Here is a 22,921-nt window from a genome sequence, read left to right as displayed (position 1 = left end):
AGTTACTCTTCTTGACAATAGAGGCTCTGTCTTCTTTCTGCTTTCTTGTAGTTATGATTTCTGATATGATTCTGCAGCGAACAACTCACCAGTTCTCGGTCTTTAATGTAGCAAGAATGTGAAGTAGTTCTAGTTTCTGCCTCGTGTTATACCGAATGGGATTTTAATTTAATGGAAATTCTGATATGATTGCATACATGATATTATTCAATCCTGAATCCTTGCCCACTTTCCTCATAAATCCACACCGATATTCTTTTTCAGTGTTTTGCAGGAGCGGAGCGGCGAATCCAAATACTTTACACTCTGGTGTAATTGAATTGGAAGATTTTGAGTTATGCCTGGTATTAACACACTGATGATGATGAACCCCAAAAGCTAAATACCAAACTAATATGTTCCGGAGGAGGCAGAATGTGTAAGAATTGGAGAATTGATCTGAACATAAACCGCTAACATAACAACAACAACAACAGGAAGGAAAGGAAAGTAAAATAGAGGGTATCAACAGTTGAATAGCATGACCACACTGCCTCTAAAGACACTTACATATCCCTTTAATTTCGCAGCAAGAAGAAATTCTTTTACGAAGTAGTAAACCGGTGGGGAATACAACTTCCCTTTGTTTAGACTCACGAGGAAGATGGGCCATTCTTCCGCCTCCCAATCAGCGCTTTCTCTTGAAGTGGGCTCATTGGGCTTAGGCTTATTTACACTTGTCTCATATGGTCCTCAATGATACCCACCGCATTCTCGTATAACTAATTTTGATTGGAGTATCGTTGTTATCTTATTTTATATAATTATTATAATTTTTTTAAATTTTTATAAAAAATTTAATTTTTTTAAATTTTAAAATAAAAATAATATAAAAATTTTATATTATAATAATATTTTATTTAATTTTCAATAAAACATCCCATCTCATAACTGCATAACCAAACGATGCCGCCTCACACTTTTACTCCATATTTTATGTCGTATGGGAGACACTACAAATTGTCATTGACTATGTTGCTGTTCCATCCAACGGACTCTAATTTAAGATTTAAATGATTATTAGTAGAAAGTAAGATGATAGCTACAGAACTTTTCCGATATTCCTTGTGACTTTTCTTTCGCTTTGGTCAAAATACTACTATGGATAATGGATTTCGGAACATATGCTATATAAATCACATCCGCCATGTCGTTTAAATTCTTATTTTATTCTTCTTGCCAGAAACGTGGGGCTGCTCAAGTGTGAAGGACCTTCCTCCGATTGGCCAGCAGAACCAAACCGAATTTAAAGTGAAAAAAAGGATAGGCACCTAACTGTCACACAACTAACATTCATAATAAATAAGGAATATAAGAGAGGACTGCTTGGTGAGTGTCTGAGCTTCTCCACCACCGACCGCCCTTGCATTTTCCACTATGCCTCGTTCGTTTCGAAAGTTTCATTGTAAGAAATAGAAACATATGCATCTTGGGTTTTGGTTTTTTCCGTTGATAACTAAGGTTTTAACTTGCTTATCTATCTGTCTAGTGTCTTGGTTCTTTTGTTTTTATATCCTGTTTCTTAGAAAATAGCCATTGACCAAATCTCTGAAGCTTTTCAGAATGGAGGAACCAGAACATGGCCAGCATGAGCCTACGCTTTCTTCTTCTGCTGCTGCAACCTCCGCCGATAGTCCATCTTCTTCTTCACCGTCTACGTCACGGGTTCAAGAAGAAGAAGAAGAAGAAGAAGAGGGAGTAGAAAATGAACGACACGAGAATGGAGACAATAGTCTCCGCCGCCATCTCCATTACCACCGCCATCATATCCTTCTTAACCATCACCGACAACAGCAACAGCAGTCTTCTAATTTTCCCTATCGTATGAACATATCGATATCTGATGTACCGTCGACTGAGATGAGAGATGATGTGTGGTCTTGCCTCGTTGTGCTCGTCACGTTTTGGTTCTTCGGTCAGTTTCATCCCCCCATTCACGCTTTCCTCTTTTTTTACTTTTCAATACTACCAACTCTGCGGAGGAACGGGAAAGTGAAAGGAAATTGCTTGATTGGGTATCCTGGCTAGCTAAGCAAATTATGAATGCTTAAATGGTTAAATTTTCTTTAGTTTTTGTGACTTTAGCACGTTTTCTCCAAGAACCCAATGGACCTCTATGTTTCATCCAGGGAGGAGAATGGGACAAGCCTATACGAAATCAAATTTTTTAGAAGTTTTTTGCCTTAAAAATATGAATGGTTTGAGTAAGAAATCTAGTTGTTTTGGGTGTACGGGAACAGATTTTTTAATTTTCCTGTATCAGAATAAGTGGACTAATATCTATATTCGATTGTATTATTGGTTTTCCCTACATTTTCTACTAAACCAAGCAGAGCCTTAAATTTTCAATTTTTATGGCGTATGACTTAAATTGCCCACGACTTAAATCTTACTGATGTGATTTGGTTTTGGTTTCTGTATTCCTCACCAGCAGCATCCGTGACTCTGATTCTTGGTTTTTTCGGATCTGTAACTACACCATTGGGACCAAATTGCTCACGCCTAATACAAAGTAACCCATTCTTTGTGCAGTCTATTAAGGTAATTTGATTAAGATAATATGTTGAGTCTCATAGCATCCCCATTTAAGATTTTTCTTGCTTCTGCCGTCACAGTCCCTGTGCACTAATCTCCTTTGTTTACAAACAGGCGGAGGAAGTCGATGAGCCAAAACCTGGGACAATGTTATATGGGTTTTATAAACCTCCTCCCCTGGACGTTGAGATCGGTTGGACTGAAACACATAATGCATTTGTACCAGCCAATTTCCACAAGGCACATTTCGTACTGCCTATATTTTCTCTTTCTTAATCTTTTCTATCAATTGATGTTTTTGAAATTTCATTTATTCGCTCACATTCCACCTTTGTATTTGCAAGTAATATATATGCATGAGCTCATGCACACCTAGAGCATTCTAGACCTTTGGATTGATGGGGTAAATTTGGACTTCTTCTCATGTTGTAGGAGTGGATATACTTCCTAAACAAAGGATCTAGAGTGGATATCTTATACAATGTAAAATCAACAAGTCCCTCGCCTTTATCCCTTGTGATTGCCCAAGGTATTTTCTAAATTCCAACTCCATCCCTTCTGTTTTGTTTAGAATGAAATAATTATTCAGATACCAGTTTTTTTAAGTCAGATACTCTTTATAGAAATCAAGAATCTACTTTTATGCAAAACAAAATAGCTGGAAGAATGGGAGAAGTGTTTATGGAACAGCTTAGAATTTAATTCAGTTTTAAATGCCACCATTTGATTGAGATCCATCCTTGCATCTAGCAACGTCCTGCAGTAGATAGCAAGTGCTGTCCAAGTAGTTCACAAGTGGAATATCAAATAACTTTACCTTGCCAAGTACACAGTAAGCTAGAAATATATCCTACAATTGGATGATCCATCAAACTTTGGATTTAGCCTTTATGCCTAACTCTTAGTTGGATTGCAGATATGAACAGAAACGTTGTCACAAAAATGATGTTCTTTAGTTCATGTATCTCTTGTTATAAATTCAAAACTCTTGTTAAATCTGCAGGTAGAGAAAGCCTCATTGAGTGGATAGAGGACCCATCATATCCTAATACAACTCTATCTTGGAATATTATTTCTGGTAAATCCCATTAGTTTACCAATGGAATTTAGAGAACCCACCATGTTTTATTCCCACTTTGACGTGAGTATGATGTTTAAAACCTGTCTACATTGCAGGAAGTGGTAAGATCCAACAGAAAATTTCGAAGCCCTCCAATTACTACATTGCAGTTGGGAACTTGCACTCCGAGGAGGTCGAGGTAATTTTTCAAATGTTGAGTGCACTCTATATCACTACATGGTCGTTTTACTACTTTTTGAGTTTTTTTAAAACCATATACCTAATGAGAAGATCTGCGCCTGTAATTTCCTTTACAAGATTATATTATAGGCCTCGGCAAATTATTTGTAGTATTAGTTCATTGAGATATGAGGTGAGGTAATAAGTATGTACTAATTAAACAGATTTCTGTGAAATTTTAATTACTGAATCTTCGATCTAGTTAGTAACCAGAAAAAACCAATGTCAAGGATAAGAAAGATAGAGTGGTGGATCCTCTGCCACCCTCTCTCCCACTGTTCTTCACGGTTAAAGGAAAAAGGTCATTAGTGTGGTCATTAGAAAAGGAATAACTGCTGCTTCTGTCAGTATCATCCCATTAGGTTTTCTCAGCTAATTTGGTCATTTCTACCTGTGCCGACTGATATGGTGTGTGGATGTGGAAGATTAAAAGCTTTTGCTGATCTGATAATTCCTGGAGAGTTACTTGATTGGTCAACCCAAAGCAGAGGATAGGGAAACTCTGTGATATAATATATTCACCGGACCCTTTGCCAAGAGGCCTCAGGTTTGAGATCAGGAACTCTTCACCAAGGTGTTTAGCAATGTTGAAAGCCATGATTTATTTAGCTGGATGGTAAGAGCATCTCTAACAATTTGGCCACACCGTAATCCATCCAAAAGGAGTGATGGATGAATTCTTTCTGCTTCATTAAGTACTTACTGGTGGTGATATTTTAATACTTCAAATGCACGTGCAGACACTATCAGACCATTAGATAATTTATCTGCTTTGAATGCTGCTATATACAGGTAGAGTTGCAGTTGTCCATAAATGCTTTAGTCTATAATACAACTCAGGCATATTACAAGTGCTCCCTGGGTAACTATATATGTAGTTTGAAGCTTTTTCTTCTTGGAAGAAATGTTGCCGTCTTAACTTCTCCACATCCTATGGAGGTAAAAGACTCACTTTCTGACTTTTATGAGTACTATCAAGCTTCCATTGCTTTTTAAAGATTTTTCTATTATTTATATCTCAATTATAAAAACTTGTCATCTTTATGCTAATTTTGACGCATTTGATTCTGTTAGGGTACTGATGATGGATGGTATGTCAAACTGTCTTTTGGACCACGGTGGATCACATATTTTCTTGGATCAGGTTATTTTGGCAGGCATTAATTTCCTTCTCATGGGATCAAATGGAAATGTCCATATGCATATTCACCTCTTTCCTGCATGCAGGTATAATGACCATCCTGATCTTATCCGCCGTCAAACTCTCCAACATGTTCCAAGCCACAGATGAAAACCCAACGGGATTTCAAGCAGGGGAGCTGGGAACTGAACGAGCCCCATTGCTCATGCACAAAGATGACGATATTTCAAGTTGGGGTTCCTCTTATGATTCTGTTTCACAAAATGATGAGGATCCTGAGGCACAGCTTGCAGTCAATGGTATTGAGGGACAGCAAATAACAGAAGGGGAAAGTGTCAATAATCCCCGGCATCTTTGTGTCATTTGCTTTGATGCCCCTAGAGACTGCTTCTTTCTTCCATGTGGGCACTGTGCTGCCTGTTTTACATGCGGAACAAGGTAAATATACGTAATACACCACACTTGCTACTTCAAGAAATCTAGGTAGAAAAACTTGTGTTTTTGGATTTTGATGCTATTAGAAAAGGCTTGTAGCCAACCCCAATTGTTTAAAAAAGATTCATGAAGCCAGCCCCAACATGTTGGGATAAAGGCTTGTTAGATTTGATTTGTAGCCATAGAGGCTTAATTTGAGTGAAAAGTACTCTTGATCATTTAATGCTAGACTCTGTACCACTTACCACAGCTTCCAACCATAATTCATAGGCACTAGTAGTATTTGGGTCTAGACACTACGAAGAAGGGAATATTTGCAGGGTATCACAAATTGAGGTGAGGGGAATATTTGGGCGGCTAGGGTTTGAGTCTTGAGAAGATAAGTTTCTTTTTATACGGACGGGTTGACACCCAAGACAAAAACCCGTTCCTAGTCGGGTTGGAGACCCGATCAGATATCAATCCGAGAAAGTTGGGTCAGGTCGGGTCATTTTAATCGGGCCCTTTGCACAACCCGGTTTTGCCAGGCCGGGTTGCAGGCCTAGACACTACGAAGGGGTCCAAATAAATTGTTGTGCTCCTCATTGCTATATTTGTTAAAATATTTCAATTATGAGCTTTGAATAGAATCTATGTTCATTGTCACATTTGATTTTGTTTCCAATCATTTCCAACTTCTCAAAATTTAGCAGAAAGTTAGATGTTCAAATCTGTTAACTCTGCAGGATTGCAGAAGAGGCAGGAACTTGTCCCATATGCCGAAGGAAGATGAAGAAAGTGAGGAAGATTTTTTCAGTTTGAACTATGTGCAAGAGTAAGTATTTTGGAGGGGCTATCTGGTAGTGCAATTATTATTGGTCCCCTGTAGAATATTTTTCACCCTCGACTCGGATGGATTTCACGTGCACTTGTAGAAAGCAACGTTAAATTAGGCTTGTGTTGAAAGCAAAAAAAAAAAAGAAAAGGGTCTCAGTAGAGGTTGGCTAAAGAATACTTTGTATTCACTGTCATCTCAATGCGACCTCTTTTTTAAAAAGGTATAAATTACTCCCCTTAACTTTCAGTTTGGCTTGCTGTGTGCATCCATTGTACCTTTGCTTTCATTTAAGTCATGAGATTATATGCATGGAAAGTGTTCATAACAGAAGCTGAGTTTATATGATTTGAGAAGTTTCATGTACTCTTCCCCCTTTGATTACCACCATGTCTTTGCTGTCTGTCCATCATGCCATCAGGCCACAATAACATAGTGAAAAAATCGTTTGCACCCCGAAACTGCGCATAGGGCGTTGGCAATGGCCTAATTATTGCCAGATATTTTTAGATATATATTTTTTAAAATATTACTCAACCATAAAATATTTTTAATTTTAAATCTTCAATTTTTTTATCTAATTATTATTTAATTATTATAAATTTCTCAAACTCTCAAATAAACATTAAAAACAATGCAACCTTTTTAAGTTTTAAAATAAAATAAAATAAAATTATATCTAAAAAATTTATTAACTTAATAATTTATTTATTATTTATTAAAATTTAATAAAATATTTTAATTCAAATTATTTTACTATTAATAGATATTTTACTTAGACACGTGTACATATGCCAAAGGCAAGAGGTGGATCCAAAGCAACTTCAACCATTTTTGGGTTCAGGCACTGAAGTACAGATGTTGTTTATTTTCAACGTACAATCTTGCAAAGATGGATCTCTTAAACGTACAAGGTTGAAACATTCCAATCGTGTGCATCATATCTCACGTTTTCTGTTTTCAATCCTGGTGGTGTTGTTTTTTTATGTAGGAAACCCTGATTTTGTTTTTTTTTTATCCCACTAATCCTTCCCTATATTTGTATTTTCTTGCCGGGTTTTGCTACATAACTTCCACCACACTCCACACTCTATCTTTTTTTTAATTTTTAAAATTTTTAATATTTTTTAAAAATTTTTTTTTTGAGTTTATTTTTTTAAAATTATTTTAAATTTTCTATCTATTATTCATATAATAAATATTTAATAAAAAAAATAATAATAAAAATTAAAAATAATATAGAGTGTGGAGTGTTAGGAGGTTGAAAAGATTTATTCTTTTCTTGCCCTTCAAAAAAAGGTAATCATAGCTGTAATACTTTTTAAAGAGAAAAAGTTGAAAAACAGGGGTGCCAGATACCATTTAATTTATAAGAGAGGAATGTTAATCACACACCACATATTTTTTATATTTTAATATTAATTTTATTTATTTTTATTAAATTAATAAAATTATTTTATTTCTTATTTATATATCATATATTTATTAAAAAATTAAAAAAATAAAATAAAATAAATAGATATAATATGAAATGTGTGGAAAGAATAAATAAAATTATTCTTTTTGGGATAGGCGAGGCAGGCAACAGTTCTTTCTCAGCTAGGATCCTAGGACTTAGGAGAGGCAACAGATGAATGCTTTTGTTGTTGGGTCCCAACGGCCAACACAGAGACTAGAAAGAGAGGAGCTCAAATTTCAAATGGCAATGCAGCCACAGCCATGGGATTGTCCCCCAAGAACACTGCTCGTACGCCCTCCTATCTCCTCCCTGGCGTCTCTGCGTTGGCTGCGTTTTCCATAACCGCCCTCCTCCTTTACAAGGTATCTCTCTCTTTTTCCATTTTGTGCTGCGGCATTTCATCATTCACGTCCTCTGTTTTTTTTTTTCCTGTTCCAGACCTTCCTTTTCTTGTATGCATTTTTGTTGGATTATGATTCTCTTGGTGGAATCTTATAAAACAGGTTGACGACTTTGCTTCCCAAACCAAGACCGTCGCAGGTCACAACTTAGACCCGACGCCGTGGCACCTGTTCCCAGCCAAGACCTTCGGCGAACAAACTCGGCAAGCCCGTGGTTACAAAATCATACATTGCTCTTACCTTGCTTGTTACTCGGGCACCAGCACCATCCCCGAACAGCCCCGAGCTCATCCCTCTAAACCGAGCGAGAAATGCCCGGATTTCTTCCGGTGGATACACCACGACCTCGAACCCTGGGCTCGGACCGGGATTTCGATATCCCATTTGGCGGAAGCCCAGAAATACGCGGCTTTCCGAGTCGTGATCATTGCTGGGAAGCTGTACGTGGATTTGTATTATACGTGCGTGCAGAGCCGAATGATGTTTACGATATGGGGGTTGTTGCAGCTTCTCAAGAGGTATCCTGGGAAGGTACCTGATGTGGATATGATGTTTGATTGCATGGATAGGCCTCGTATCAACATGACCGAGCACAAGTCTATGCCATTGCCGCTGTTTCGTTATTGCACCACTGAGGATCACTTCGATATCCCGTTTCCTGATTGGTCTTTCTGGGGTTGGTAAGTATTGGAGAGGAAAAAAAAGTATTGGAGGGGATAAAAACCCCCTTTTTTGTTTAGCTTGTTCAAATCATTCGTTATTTCTGTTGTTATTTATTTATGGGGTTAAATATTGGACTACCCGAGGTGCTTGTGGGAAACTCTTGCCGAGGGCCTCTGCAGCCCGGAATTAGTCGGGACGCTCTTTCCAGACACCTGGGATTAGTCGGGAATCGGGATTAGTTGCGAAAAAACCTTTTTTTTTTTTTGTTTCTTTTGTTTAAATCAGTTGTGTTAGAAAAATAAGAAAAAGATGCAGTGATAGAAAAGAAAGAAGAGAGTGACGACAGAGAGAACTCAATGAGGAAAGATTGAGAGAATGTTCTCATTTCTGTGTAAGAAGCAGTATAAATTTCCTAAGGCTATATACAGAATTGAAAAGCAATAGAGAAAGGGGACAAAGAATAACCAATTCCAACACCTGTACAAAAACGTAAACTTATATCCACAACAAAAGAATATTCCCTAACTAACTCTGCCAAGTGTCAAGAGCAGTCTGCAGACAACTGTCGTGTGCTCATCCCAGACTACCTTGACTTCCAATTCTCTGTGTATAAGCTGCAGGTTTATCTGGTGTACCAGCAGCTGAGTTTGATTCTTTCTCAATTGGTTCCAATTTAGGCAATCTTTGTGACTCCCCCTCAAGATGGGCATAGATATTCAAAGTGCCCATCTAGGACAATAAGAAATGGAAAGTGGCAGCAGACAAGACTTTGGTAAATATGTCTGCAAGCTGGAACTTTGAAGCTATATGTATTGGTGTGAGAACCCTGGCCAGCACCTTCTCTCTAACAAAGTGACTGTCCAATTCGATGTGCTCGGTCCTTTCATGGAACAATGGATTTTTGGTGACATGGAGGGCTGCTTGGCTGTCACAATATAGAAGTGCAGGCTTATGATGTTCAGTGTTGAAATCTTTTAGTAAAGAGATAAGCCAAACAATTTCACAACTGGTATGAGCCAAGGCTCGGTATTCTACCTCTGCAGAAGATCGTGAAATAGTGGCTTGCTTTTTGGATTTCCAGCTGACTAGAGAATCACCAATGAATGTGCAGAAACCAGTGATTGATTTTCTCGTTTCTGGGCAAGCCACCCAATCTGAATCACTGAAGGCTTTGATGTGTAAAGAATACTGAGATGAGGAGAATATGCCCTGCTCTATAGAACCGTTCAGATATTTCAAGACTCAGTGAGCAGCATGCATATGTATTTCTGTTGGCTTGTCCATGAATTGATTGAGAATACTGACAGCGCAGGTGATATCGGATTTGGTTATTGTAAGATAAATCAATCTCCCGGTCAGTCTTCTATAGCTTGTGGAATCAACCAATAAATCCGAGGATGAGTGAGAGACTTATGGAGTTTACAAACCAGCCTCTTATCTGTACAAGATGACTTCCCCTTGCAATGAAAACCAGGAGGCAAATCCATGTAAACTTCTTTATCCAAATCGCCATGAAGAAAAGCATTATGCCCATCCAACTGATAGAGATGACAATTATAGATAGCTACCAATGCGAGAAAAACTCTAACAGTGGTGAGCTTGGCTACGGGGCTGAAGGTTTCTTGGTAATCAAATCATTCCCTTTGAGTGTAGCCTTTTGCCACCAATCTGGCTTTAGGTCTCTCTACTGTCCCATCAAATTTTAATTTGACCTTATAAACGTACTTACAGCCAACAACTGTCTTCCCTGGAGGTAAAGTGGTAACTGTCCATGTCTCATTTGCCTCTAAGGCTTCCAATTCAGCTTTCATTGCATCTTGCCAATGCTTAGAATTTATAGCTTCATGGTAGGTCTTAGGTTCGCGAAGCAGGGAGAGGGAAAGGGCATAGGACTTATGATGGGTAGACAACTGATCATAGGATAAGTATTGATGCAGAGGATGTGCAGTAAGAGTGGAAGGGGTGTGTGGATTGGCAGTTGCATGAACAACTTGGCAATGATAATCATGTAAATATGTTGGTGGCTGGCGAATTCTATCTGATCTTCGAAGATTGGGGAGGTGTGGACTTGAGCTATGGAAAGGGAAGACAGATTCATAGAAGGGGACATCCCTTGAAATGAAACAAGAATGATCTTCGAGATCATAGAGCTTGTAGCCTTTCACACCAGGTTGGAATTTTGTTGATGAGGTGAGTTGCAGTCAAAACTGCATCTCCCCAAAATTTGAGTGGAAGTGAGGCTTGGAAGAGGAGAGCCCTAGCAACTGAGAGAAGATGTCGGTGCTTCCTCTCCACTACCATGTTCTGTTGTGGGGTATAGACACACGATTTTTTATGTAAAATGCCTTGAGAGTTGTAAAAATCATGCATCTGAAATTCTAATCCATTATCAAATCGTATTTGCTTGCTTTTTGTATTGAATTGAGTCTCAATCATATGGATAAAATTCTGCAAAAGAGTTCTGACTTCGGATTTGAATTTCATTAGATATACCCAAGTGACCCAATTGTGGTCATCTACAATAGTTAAGAATTAGTGATGACCTTGAATGGATGGGTTAGAAGAAGGACCCCAAATATTGCAATATATTAATTCAAAAGTGGAAGAGGTACTCAAATGAAAGGGTTTTCTCTTTTGTTTTGCCAAATGACTAACAGTGCATTGCATATCTTCATTACACTTTATATTAGGAACATGGGATTGAATTACATTCATTCTCTAATGAGATACATGTCCTAATCTAAAGTGCCAAAGATCAAAACTCTGTGGTTTATGGGCATTGAAGGCTTGACTAGTGGCAGTTTGAGGTGATTGATTGGCAGTGTTGCTGGAGGAAAGAAAACTGTTGACGACATTGCAGGAAAAGGAGCGACGATTAAGAAAATAGAGACCATTGCACACTTTAGCAATCGTCAATCGTCATCCATGAAGACAGGTCCTGTATGAAACAAAGTTTTTCTCTAGAAAACAAGGCAAAGAGAAGAGTTGTGAGTGAGTTTACTAACAGAAATAAGGTTGAAAGTGAAAGTAGGCACACAAAGGACATTGGTGAGGGTGAGAGAATCTGAAAATTTCACAGTACCAATATGAGTGACTCTAACTTGTGTCCTATTAGGCAAATGAACATAAGCTTGAGTTTCACAAATGATGGTGGTGAGAAGATAAACCGAGCAGACCATATGGTCTGTAGCCCCGGTATCAAGAATCCAAGGTGTGAGTTGTGAGTCATTAGATTTTTGATGCACAAGAGAAAGAAAATGTTGATGATGACTAGCAGAAAAAATGGAGGAATCTGGTACACCAGGAGCAGTAGATAGACAGAATGTTATACCTGCCATGTTGGAGGAATGAGAGGTGCTACTTGCTAGCTATAGCATCGGTGGGTGTGGTAAGGTGAGTCTTGGGCTGATTTGCTGAGGGTGTGGATTCATTGAGGTTGATCTGAGAAGACTGAGCATTGACAAGAGCAACGAGCTGCTGAATCTGAGCTTCGGTTAAAGGCAATTGTGAACCATTCAGAGACCCTTTCTTCTGGCCTTGAGAAGCCACCTGGTTGGCTGAGTGCACAGCTGAGGATGTATGAGAGGAGTGTCCTGGTTTAGACTTGGTGAACTTGAAATTGGGGGGAAAACCAATCAACCGGTAGCACTTTTCTTTGGTGTGGCCAGTTTTTCCACGGTGATAGCAGGTGATTTCAGTTTTCTCCCTCTTCTTGGCTTGACTGTGAAGCGCGGCCAAAGTTAAAGATTCGGGATTAGGCATTACCAGAGTCTAGCTTGTCTTTGCCTTTCTTCCTGCAAAACCAGGGAAAAAATCCTATCCAATGAAGGCATTGGACTCATGAGAATGATCTATCCTCTGATACTGTCATAGGTATCGTTCAGACCAATCAAAAACTTGAATACACAGTCTGTTTCCTGATTATCGCAAAGGAATTTTAAGGCTTTACGGGTACAAAGTCCGCAAGAGCATTGAGGGAGAGGCCTATAGTTATGAAGCTTCTCCCAAACAACATTAAGTTGGGTGAAATAATCACTTACAGACTGGGTTCCTTGCACAATTGATCCAAGCTGCTGTTGAAGCTGATAGATGCGGACATTGTCAGGTTGTGCAAAGCGTGCCTTAAGCTTCTCCCAGACTACCTTGGTTGAACTGATATATAAGACGTTGGATGCAATTTCTTTTGATATGGAGTTGAGAATCCAAGAAAGAATCAGATTGTTGCACCCCAGCCAAGGGATATAAAGAGCACTAGTAAGGTCAGGTGTCTCAATGGTTCCATCAAGAAACCCAAGTTTGTTCTTAATCGAAATGGCTAGAGTAAAGTACCGATGCCAAGAAAGTTAATTAGGGCCTGTCAGATGTGGTGTGACCACCATAGTGTTAGCATTATCACTGTGGTGCAGGTGAAAGGGGCTATTGGGATCCTCAAAAGGAGAGGAGTTTTGAGGAGGAGGATTAGTGGATCCAGAGGGGCGAGTTGGAGGAGTTTCTTCAGCCATTGAGTGTTGATCTTAACGAGAAAGGAAAAAGAAGTAAAGTAGAGAGCAGAAGGTTTTGAAAAGGATGATTGGCAGCAGAGAAAAGGATCACAGGTCACAGAACCTTCTCTGATACCATGTTAGAAATATAAGAAAAAGATGCAGTGATAGAAAAGAAAGAAGAAAGTGACGACACAGAGAACTCAGTGAGGAAAGATTGAGAGAATGTTCTCATTTCTGTGTAAGAATCAGTATAAATTTCCTAAGGCTATATACAGAATTGAAAAGCAATAGAGAAAGGGGACAAAGAATAACTAATTCCAACACTCGTACAAAAACGTAAACATCTATTCACAACAAAAGAATATTCCCTAACTAACTCTGCCAAGTGTCAAGAGCAGCCTGCAGACAACTGTCGTGTGCTCATCCCAGACTACCTTGACTTCCAATTCTCTGTGTATAAGCTGCAGGTTTATCTGGTGTACCAGCAGCTGAGTTTGATTCTTCCTCAATTGGTTCCAATTTAGGCGATCTTTGTGAAGTTGTTATTTCTTATTCAAAATCAAAATGTGGTTTTTCATGTTGCTTCTTAATTGAATATATGATCGTACAACTCTAATTGTTTGAAACATGCATGGCTACTGGTTTGATTTTCTTGATAAGCACAAGCCTGAGAACCTTTTTACAGTCATTGTCTCTTGCATTTGGAAATGGCATTACCTTCATATGTAGGCATGGTCGGATTTGTTGTATGAAAATGGTTCTTGTACAGGCCGGAGACAAATTTAAGGGCCTGGGATGAAGAGTTCCGGGACATTAAACGGGGTTCTCAACGTATTAGTTGGTCAAAGAAGTGGCCCCGAGCATATTGGAAAGGAAATCCGGATGTTCAGTCCCCTGTTCGTATAGAATTACTGAAATGCAATCACTCCAGGATGTGGGGAGCGCAAATCATGCGTCAGGTGAAGTTGGAGTTAATGTGTGGACCTCTACTTGAGTTAAAACATATGGAATTGATACTTAGACAATAAATAAATAAATAAGCAAACATATGGAAGTGATGGACAAAGTACCTAAAAGTTTATATTTTGATGTTGTCATGTTACCATTCATTACAGGATTGGGCAGAAGAAGCAAGAATTGGGTACGAGCAATCTAAACTTTCAAATCAGTGCAATTACCGGTAAGTATTTCTCTTCGTAAAGTCACGTATGGATACCCTTGTGCTTTAATGGACTGTCTTAGAAACTGCATTGGCTGATCCAGGTGGTTGGATAACATGGGGTTTTCCTCATCTCTTCTTATGGATACCCTTGTACTTTAATGGACTGCCTGATGTTTATGAAGGATGGCTTATAAAATTCCTTGGTTTATGTAAATGGTATACAATCTACATTGACATCCTAATCAGCCACTGAGCATTGCACATTTTAAAAACCCCTATAAACTTGCAAAGAAAACTAACCAATCTTATGTTTCATGTATTCTTTTTATCACGGTATGCATCAATGATGCTTGGACCTTGACCAGCATCATCCTAAGATCCATGTAAAATAAATTCCGCATTTAAGCTAAGGATGTCCTTCGGGGGCTCCTCCCTTAGGACAATCTGCTTTGTTGTTTAATTTTCCTCTAATAGTATATATGTGCATCCTCTTGCAGCTGATTATTTATGTCCCCCCTTTCCCCCCCTTCTTCTGCAGGTATAAAATTTATGCCGAAGGCTATGCTTGGTCCGTGAGCTTGAAGTATATTCTATCATGTGGTTCTCTAGCATTAATAATATCCCCAGAATATGAAGATTTCTTCAGTCGTGGTCTCATTCCAAAGAAAAACTATTGGCCTGTCTCACTTAACAATTTATGCCCCTCTATAAAGTATGCTGTTGACTGGGGTACTAAACACCCATCTGAGGTATGTTTTCACTTATCTGAGTGGTATGAGAGGGTGTTTACGTTTCTGATTTCATTAGATTCCCACCTTATGCTTCCCAGTAGATAAACAGGATTAACAGCAATAGTAGTAGGTATGGATGGTAGTAATGTTCAGTAAAATTTTATTTTACCCATAAAAAAAACAAAATGGATGGTAGTAGTAGCAGTAGTGGTTAGTGGTACGTGTTGTAGCTTAAGCGATGTTGTCGCTTAAGGATGTTGTCATCTAAAGCTTCATGGTGCACCGTGCTTAACCAACTTCTATGAAGATGACAACATTGATGTTTTATGAGTAATGATGAAATAAATGATGACTGTAGGACAATGACCACGGGTACCACAGCCTTCTGTACAAGTACAATACTGTTGGCTGTATTGGTGGCTGTGCCAAGAAAAAAGATATAATTAAACAAGTTTGTAAAAGAGTCGTGCATGGGCTGATGTGGCACTGCCACGTTAGTATATATCTGACAATTGCTGACATGGCATGTCACGTCACGTCAGCCCGTGCAGACTCCCATGTGTCCATTAATCATTGTAAAAATAGCATGGAGAACACAACGTAAATTTTGATTCACGACATTTGAAGTTTTGAACGCTTTGTAGCTCCTCTTTATGCTATATAAAGATTTCTGTTGACCATAACAAGACTACTAATGCCTTTTGGTTTTAGCTCTGTCTGAATGAAAAGTAGAATAAAAAAATAAAATAAAAAAGACTTGTTAAATATTATTGGGTGGAGAATTGATAAATCCTATAGCAGCTTATGTGCTATCTGAACTCCAATTACTTGTTATTTTTCATCAGTTTTATGTCTAAGTTGGCCTTCCTACTTTTGTTCTATCCACAGTATTTCTGCTTATGAATTAAGCTTCGGTGTGTTAATAACAACATAGTTTCTAATGCTTTGTTTTTGTTTGCGGTATGGTAAACACGGCTGATCAGGCTAAGGAAATAGGAAAAGAAGGGCAGAAGTTAATGGAAACCTTGAGTATGGATAGGGTCTATGATTACATGCTTCACCTCATCACAGAGTACTCGAAGCTGCAGAACTTCAAGCCAGTCCCACCATATTCTGCCCAAGAACTGTGTCCAGAGTCCCTGCTTTGCATTGCCGATATCAAGCAGAGGCAATTCCTAGAACAATCAACTACCTTCCCTTCACAAGCACCACCATGCACCCTCCAGCCTTCCAATAGTAATCTCATCAAGAGCTGGATTCAAAGGAAAAAGAAAATCGTGGAGGATGTGGAAGATATGGAGAAGATGAAAACAGAGAGACGTTCGAACTAGGATGCCTGGCATTGTGGCTAGGAAGCAAGATCAAATTTTGTAGTTTTAATAGTCTCTTGTAGGTTGCCTTTTACCAGGACTTTTATATACATAATGTATCACTTTGCTCAAGCTGATCACTTCCACGTTGACTCTATTTTCTTGCTTGTTATCATGAATTATTATTCATTTTCATAGAGGTAAAATTAAGTTAAAAAGCACAAAAATGATTGATTTTCAGATAAACAAAGGGAAACGCCACGCCCAATTTCTTCTTCCTTTTTTATTTTTATTTTTATTTTTTATCAATAAGCAAATAGAACAGGGAAATGAGTGGCAGGCAGCCTAAAAGGGATGGAAGATGAGCAAAGGGCCAACTGGCTCTTTTTGTCCCTAATGAGTGATGACTAATGTTGCATATTGGCAATCAATTGTGTGGAAGCCGATGGAAATCCTAAACCATTGGCTTTTCTCTCTTCTTTCGGTAGTTTCGTTTAGACGGAGAAAGTAGACGAAATGATTTTAAATAAAAATTAAATAAAATATTATTAAAATATTATTTTTTTAATATTATTATTTTAAAATTTTAAAAAATTAAATTATCTATTCTATTTTATATAAAAATTTTAAAAAAATTATAATAATGAGATAAAATAAGATGAAAATATTTATGTATTTCTTAATAAATTGCAATCTTATTTTTAGGAAATGCGAAACATCTACTGTGCAATGTTGCCCAAATAAGTCCAATTTTTTTTTGGTTTTATGTTTTTTTCAAATTTTCGAGTATTGCCAAAAGTTTATTCCTCGGTAAGCAGAAAAATGAGTGACAGACACGTCTTTGAAAAATGATAGAGCAACAGTTGATGGCTCCCACCGTTGATTCTATCATATATTTTTTGATATATTTTTTTTATAATTATTTTTATATAAATTTTTTTAATAATTTTTAATATTTATAAAAAATAAAATAAAAATTATAATATTATTAAAAAATATATTTTTAATCACGAAATAAAATATATTTCGTGATTAAAAAAATATTTTTTAATAATTTTTTTATTTCATAATTAAGAAAATATTTTTTAATAATATTATAAATTTATTTTATGTTTTTAAAATATTAAAAAAAATTTATAAAAAATAATTATAAAAAAACATATCAAAAAATATATACTAGAATCAATGATGGCTTGCTAACCCTAACATTACTTTTTATTTATTATTATTAATGGTCATGAAGGAAAAGACGTGTCTGTCACGTACGCATTTTTCTGCTTACCGAGGAATAAACTTTTGGCAATACTCGAAAATTTGAAAAAACATAAAAACAAAAAAAAATTGGACTTATTTGGGCAACATTGCACAGTAGATGTTTCGCATTGCCTAAAAGGATTCTGTTACCCAACCTTCACCACACTCTACATTTCATTATTTTTTTAATTTTTAAATTTTTTAATATTTTTTTTAAATTTTTTTTTGAGTTTATTTTTTTAAAATTATTTTAAATTTTCTATTTATTATTCATATAATAAATATTTAATAAAAAAAATAATAATAAAAATTAAAAATAATGTAGAATGTAGAGTGTTAGGAGGTTGAGAAGATTTATTCTTCCTAAAAACAAGATTTCAATTTATTAAGAAATACATAAATATTTTCATCTTATTTTATTTTATTTTATTATTATAATTTTTTTTAATTTTTATATAAAATAAAATAAATAATTTAATTTTTTAAAATTTTAATAAAATAATAATATTAAAAAAAAAAATAAAATAAATCCCTGTCTATATACCAAATACCCATCCACCTTCTCTCTCTCGCCACCGCCTCATTCTCTCAATCTTTCTTGTCTACCGCACACTCCCACAAATTTCTCTCTTTGGAAATGGCTGACACCGGAGTGGTCACCGTTTACGGTAATGGAGCGATATACGAGACCGCCAAGAAATCTCCGTTCTCTGTCAAGGTGGGTCTCGCCCAGATGCTCCGCGGCGGGGTCATTATGGACGTGGTGAACGCCGAGCAGGCTCGGGTCGCTGAGGAGGCAGGTGCGTGCGCCGTCATGGCTCTGGAGCGTGTACCGGCGGATATCAGGGCCCAGGGTGGAGTTGCCCGCATGAGTGACCCACAGCTGATCAAGGAGATCAAGCAGGCTGTGACCATCCCTGTTATGGCCAAAGCCCGCATCGGGCACTTCGTGGAGGCCCAGATCCTGGAGGCTATCGGGATCGACTACGTGGACGAATCCGAGGTGCTGACACCGGCCGACGAGGACAATCATATCAACAAGCACAATTTCCGTATCCCCTTCGTCTGCGGCTGCCGGAACCTCGGCGAGGCCCTTCGGAGGATCCGCGAGGGCGCGGCGATGATCCGCACCAAGGGTGAGGCCGGAACCGGCAACGTGGTCGAGGCCGTCAGGCACGTGCGCTCGGTCATGGGAGACATCAGGGTACTGAGGAACATGGACGACGACGAGGTCTTCACCTTCGCCAAGAAGATCGCCGCGCCGTACGACCTCGTGATGCAGACCAAGCAGCTCGGGAGGCTGCCCGTCGTGCAATTTGCTGCGGGAGGGGTCGCGCCCCCCGCCGACGCTGCGCTGATGATGCAGCTGGGCTGTGATGGCGTGTTCGTGGGCTCCGGAGTGTTCAAGAGCGGGGACCCGGCGAGGCGAGCGCGGGCCATTGTGCAGGCCGTGACCCATTACAGTGACCCAGATGTGCTTGCGGAGGTGAGCTGCGGGTTGGGCGAGGCCATGGTAGGGATTAATCTCAATGATGATAAGGTTGAGAGGTACGCAAACCGGTCCGAGTAGAAAGAAAAATGGTGGGAAATTAAGGACGAGGAGTATAGTCTTCTCTGGAAAGATTTACAATATTAATGCCATATTTTATTAGTTTTGCTTTGAATTAGCTATAGATTTTGGCTTGGAAGATCATGATTAGGGGATCATAGATTTGAAATTGTCTTCCTTTCAAACAACAAGTAGTAGATTTATCATGAAATCCTGGAAATTATTGTCATGTCACCTTTGATAGCTTACTGGAAGTTCTAATTGCTTTCCGCCTCTGAGAATGAATGTGTTTTGGTTGGAAAGAACAGGTGGGTATGAATTGTTCCTTTCATTTTGTTAGGTATGAATTATGAAATAACATTTTCACGTGGGAATTATAATAAAATAGTGGTGGCAAATTGTGGTAATCGACTCTAGGATTTTTTACTAACAAGCCATAATGCACCCATTCCTGCATATTCATGATCACTGTAAGCTAGCTTGGAGAGCATCTCCTATTTAGATACATAGATTTCAAAGATTTAGCTAATTAAGCTCACATGCATATTAATCTGGGAGTGAGATCTTTAAAAATTTTGTTTAGAATTCTAATATCTTCAATACTGATAAGAGAGATATAGCTAGAGATACATGAAGTGAAGTAGATCCTATAATATTTATTGAGCATATGAATAATAATAATAAAAATAAACGGATGACTCACTTTATATATATATATATATACCACATTAGACCTGCGAATTCAAATAAGAAATAAAAAATTATAATCCATTTTGCCAAAAGCTTAATGAGCAAAAATATGAAAATAAGCCAAATTAAGCAAAATGAATGGGTCTCAGGCCATATAACTTTGTTAAAAATGGAAAGAAGGTGCCGACATCTTGAGTATGCTAAAATATTATATACAATGGGGCCTACGTTTCTTTGAATTTGTGCTTGAAATCTAGGAGATTTTGGACCTTTTTGAAATTGAATAAGAACTTTATTTTTAAAGATAAAGAGACTTGATCGAAGTAGACGAATAATAAAGTTACATTGTATAACGGTAAAAAACAAGAAATGGTAGGAAAAGAAAAACAAGAAAGACATTAGATGGGGAGATCTAAGTTCAAAGAAACAGCAGGAGAACAAAGAAAAATGTTGGATCACCACAGTAGGAAATCCAAGAAATGGTAGGAGAATCAAGAAAAATTCTTTCTTTGGGGTCACCACGGTAGAAGATCGTAGGAGAATCATTAAAGGGTCACCACAATCGGAGATCCAAGGCATTATGGATCATTGGGAAGGAGATCTAAAACGTCGTCTTCCTTCAAGAAAAGGGAGAGCCAAACCGTCAAAATCTTTAGATAGGGAGGTTGAAGAATAAAGAATGATGGGAAAAATCTCAAATCATCATCATCTATCAAATCAAATCAAAGCAATATGTCAATACCAGAGATTGAGATTCAATTGCTAGGGTTTGAAATGTTAACTTATCTTGTTGCTGGAGATTTGGAGAGAAGTTGGCGATTGAGCGGCGAGACAGAGTTGAGAAGAAGGGGGCAACTTTTTGCGAGTGAAGAATAAAGATGAATGTCAGGGAGTAAGCCGAGTGAAGAGAGCAGCAAGAGTCATAACGGGTTGAGCCGTTATTAACCTATTAAGCAATCGTATCTTAATGAATCTATTCGTTTTAACTCAAAATCGTTAAAATTGAATTTAAATTTATTATTATTATATCGTGTTCTTGTTAGATTAAGAGTAACATGTGACCTACCTTAATTTTGAATACTTCCAGTTTGAGGAGAACTTGTGACACTGGGTACACTAACCATCATGTCAATCATAACAAATGGGGGGATTCGGGGGTAGGCTTGGATCTTGCTTTTTTTTAACCTTTGGACCACAATGACCTATTTTTTAATTTAATACGCATTTAAGACCTTTTATGCTATTATAATTTATGCTTTGTGGTTGCTTTATTGACTAGCGGGAGAAGATGTGAACCTCGAAAAAAAGGCAATCTACTGTTTCCTTGTTTTAAGAAAATATATACACAATTTTTTATTATTCACGTAATATTATATTTTTTAAATTTTTATTATTTTTTCTATCAAATATTTAATATATAAATAATAAATATAAGAATTGAATTAATTTTAAAAAAATAAACTTAAAAAAATTTTAAAATTTTAAAAAAATATGATGTATAGAAGACTAGAAGTTAAATAGCATTACTCTTATTTTAAACATATGTTTTTTTTTTTCTTTTTTTTAAGGAGTCACTAGTCTTTGTTCTAGTCTTTGACACTTTTATTAGTCATTGACTGTAATTTGCCCTCTAAATTTGTCTTGGCTGCTGCTCTATGTTTGACGTTCTTGACCCAATGTTCAAAATTTCACGTAAGCCATCCGGATTGTGGGTTGCTCCAGGCGACTTAAAGCATTGATATTAGTTTTATCAAAAGTTTAGTTTAGTTAAATGTAAATTTTACATATATATCATTGAAAGCGTCTATATTAAAATAGTTATAACTCTTCAAGATTTGAACTACAGTAAATCTAATTAATTCTTTAAATTTAAAATGATATTGTTCAGAGGCCAAATGAATTTCTTATTCCAAAATACGGAAGAACAACTCCCGGACTATCCGATTTTTTTGTTTGGTCATTAAAATCTTGATGCATTGTTTTCAAGAAGAGAAAACTGCAATTCGTAAGTTGCAGACATTGTTTGGCAACAGAATTGTTGGCTACATGATTGTTGTCTTCACGGGGGCTGATGAGCTTGAAGATACTTAAAAGTTATTAATGAACATATTATTAGTGTAATTATAAAATATGATAAGTGTAATTGTAAAATATCAAATTAAATTATTAATTAATATATAGTTAGTGTAATATCATATTATTATTTTGATAAATCTAATAGCTAATTCAATATATAGATATAATTCGAGAAATTTTAGATTTATAAAAAATATTTTTTTTTATCAAATTTTAGAGATGATTTTGATGAAGCCAAACAACATAATGGGTAAACAGCCTTGCCCGTTGCCAAACTTGTTATTCGTGTTCGGCGCCACCTCAAAATACGATTGGGAGCTGCATTTCAATAAGCCCAAATCCGAACCGGCGATGTTTACTCCGAATTAATGCAGACCTTTTGTTTTACTGAGCCGTGCCTTTGGGATCCCAGAGCCGGACCCCTTATTCCCTTGTTCATTTATCTTAGACTAAAAAAAAAATATAACAAAATGCAGCAGCGATGCTCCTCCAGCTTTGAGTCGGTGGCAAAGTGACGCCTGAATCAGCCGGTCCTTTCGGTCCCCCTGAATCGAACAAGATGCAAAAATTGCTCCTTTCGGTACTCAAAGATGAAAAAAAAAGGCCCGCCAACTATTTAAGGAAATGATTCTTTAGGGCTTTATGCTTCGGCCTCCATGATATTTGGTTTTGCAACCTCAACACGGCTCACAATTTTTTTTTCTTGGAAGTATGTAGAAGGCTCGCAAGTATGGGTTGGTGTGAGATGAATGCGTTTCTCCCAAAAAAAAAAAAAAATTAAATAAATAAAGTACCACTAATTAAGAAAAAAATCTACCAAGAAGAGAGCATTGTAACTTTTCAGTTGTGATCTCCTAAAAAGTATGACCATGGAATAA

General features: G+C 37.3%; 3 protein-coding genes across 3 annotated transcripts; all 3 read left to right on the top strand.

Moving 5' to 3' along the window:
• Positions 1–1,345: 1,345 nt before the first annotated feature.
• On the top strand, positions 1,346–6,513 carry LOC109002179 (E3 ubiquitin-protein ligase APD2-like). The gene is made up of 11 exons (XM_018979823.2): positions 1,346–1,444; positions 1,602–1,954; positions 2,471–2,580; positions 2,689–2,814; positions 3,007–3,103; positions 3,578–3,652; positions 3,751–3,833; positions 4,667–4,813; positions 4,949–5,018; positions 5,102–5,453; positions 6,176–6,513. Exons 2-11 carry the CDS (start codon positions 1,603–1,605, stop codon positions 6,249–6,251), a joined length of 1,488 nt encoding a protein of 495 aa, XP_018835368.1. The 5' UTR covers positions 1,346–1,444; position 1,602; the 3' UTR covers positions 6,252–6,513.
• A 1,329-nt stretch (positions 6,514–7,842) lies between these two features.
• LOC109002186 (protein O-glucosyltransferase 1-like) lies at positions 7,843–16,685 on the top strand. Its single transcript, XM_018979836.2, has 6 exons — positions 7,843–8,085; positions 8,227–8,804; positions 14,041–14,230; positions 14,387–14,451; positions 14,972–15,182; positions 16,148–16,685. Exons 1-6 carry the CDS (start codon positions 7,984–7,986, stop codon positions 16,493–16,495), a joined length of 1,494 nt encoding a protein of 497 aa, XP_018835381.1. The 5' UTR covers positions 7,843–7,983; the 3' UTR covers positions 16,496–16,685.
• A 1,598-nt stretch (positions 16,686–18,283) lies between these two features.
• On the top strand, positions 18,284–19,616 carry LOC109002194 (probable pyridoxal 5'-phosphate synthase subunit PDX1). The gene has a single exon (XM_018979842.2). It carries the CDS (start codon positions 18,366–18,368, stop codon positions 19,296–19,298), a length of 933 nt encoding a protein of 310 aa, XP_018835387.2. The 5' UTR covers positions 18,284–18,365; the 3' UTR covers positions 19,299–19,616.
• Positions 19,617–22,921: the final 3,305 nt, after the last annotated feature.

The sequence above is a fragment of the Juglans regia genome, chromosome 14 (assembly GCF_001411555.2).
Source record: "Juglans regia cultivar Chandler chromosome 14, Walnut 2.0, whole genome shotgun sequence".
NCBI classification, from domain to species: domain Eukaryota; kingdom Viridiplantae; phylum Streptophyta; class Magnoliopsida; order Fagales; family Juglandaceae; genus Juglans; species Juglans regia.
The sequence above is the reverse complement of the archived record's forward strand: the minus strand, read 5'-3'. Positions and strand labels throughout refer to the sequence as shown.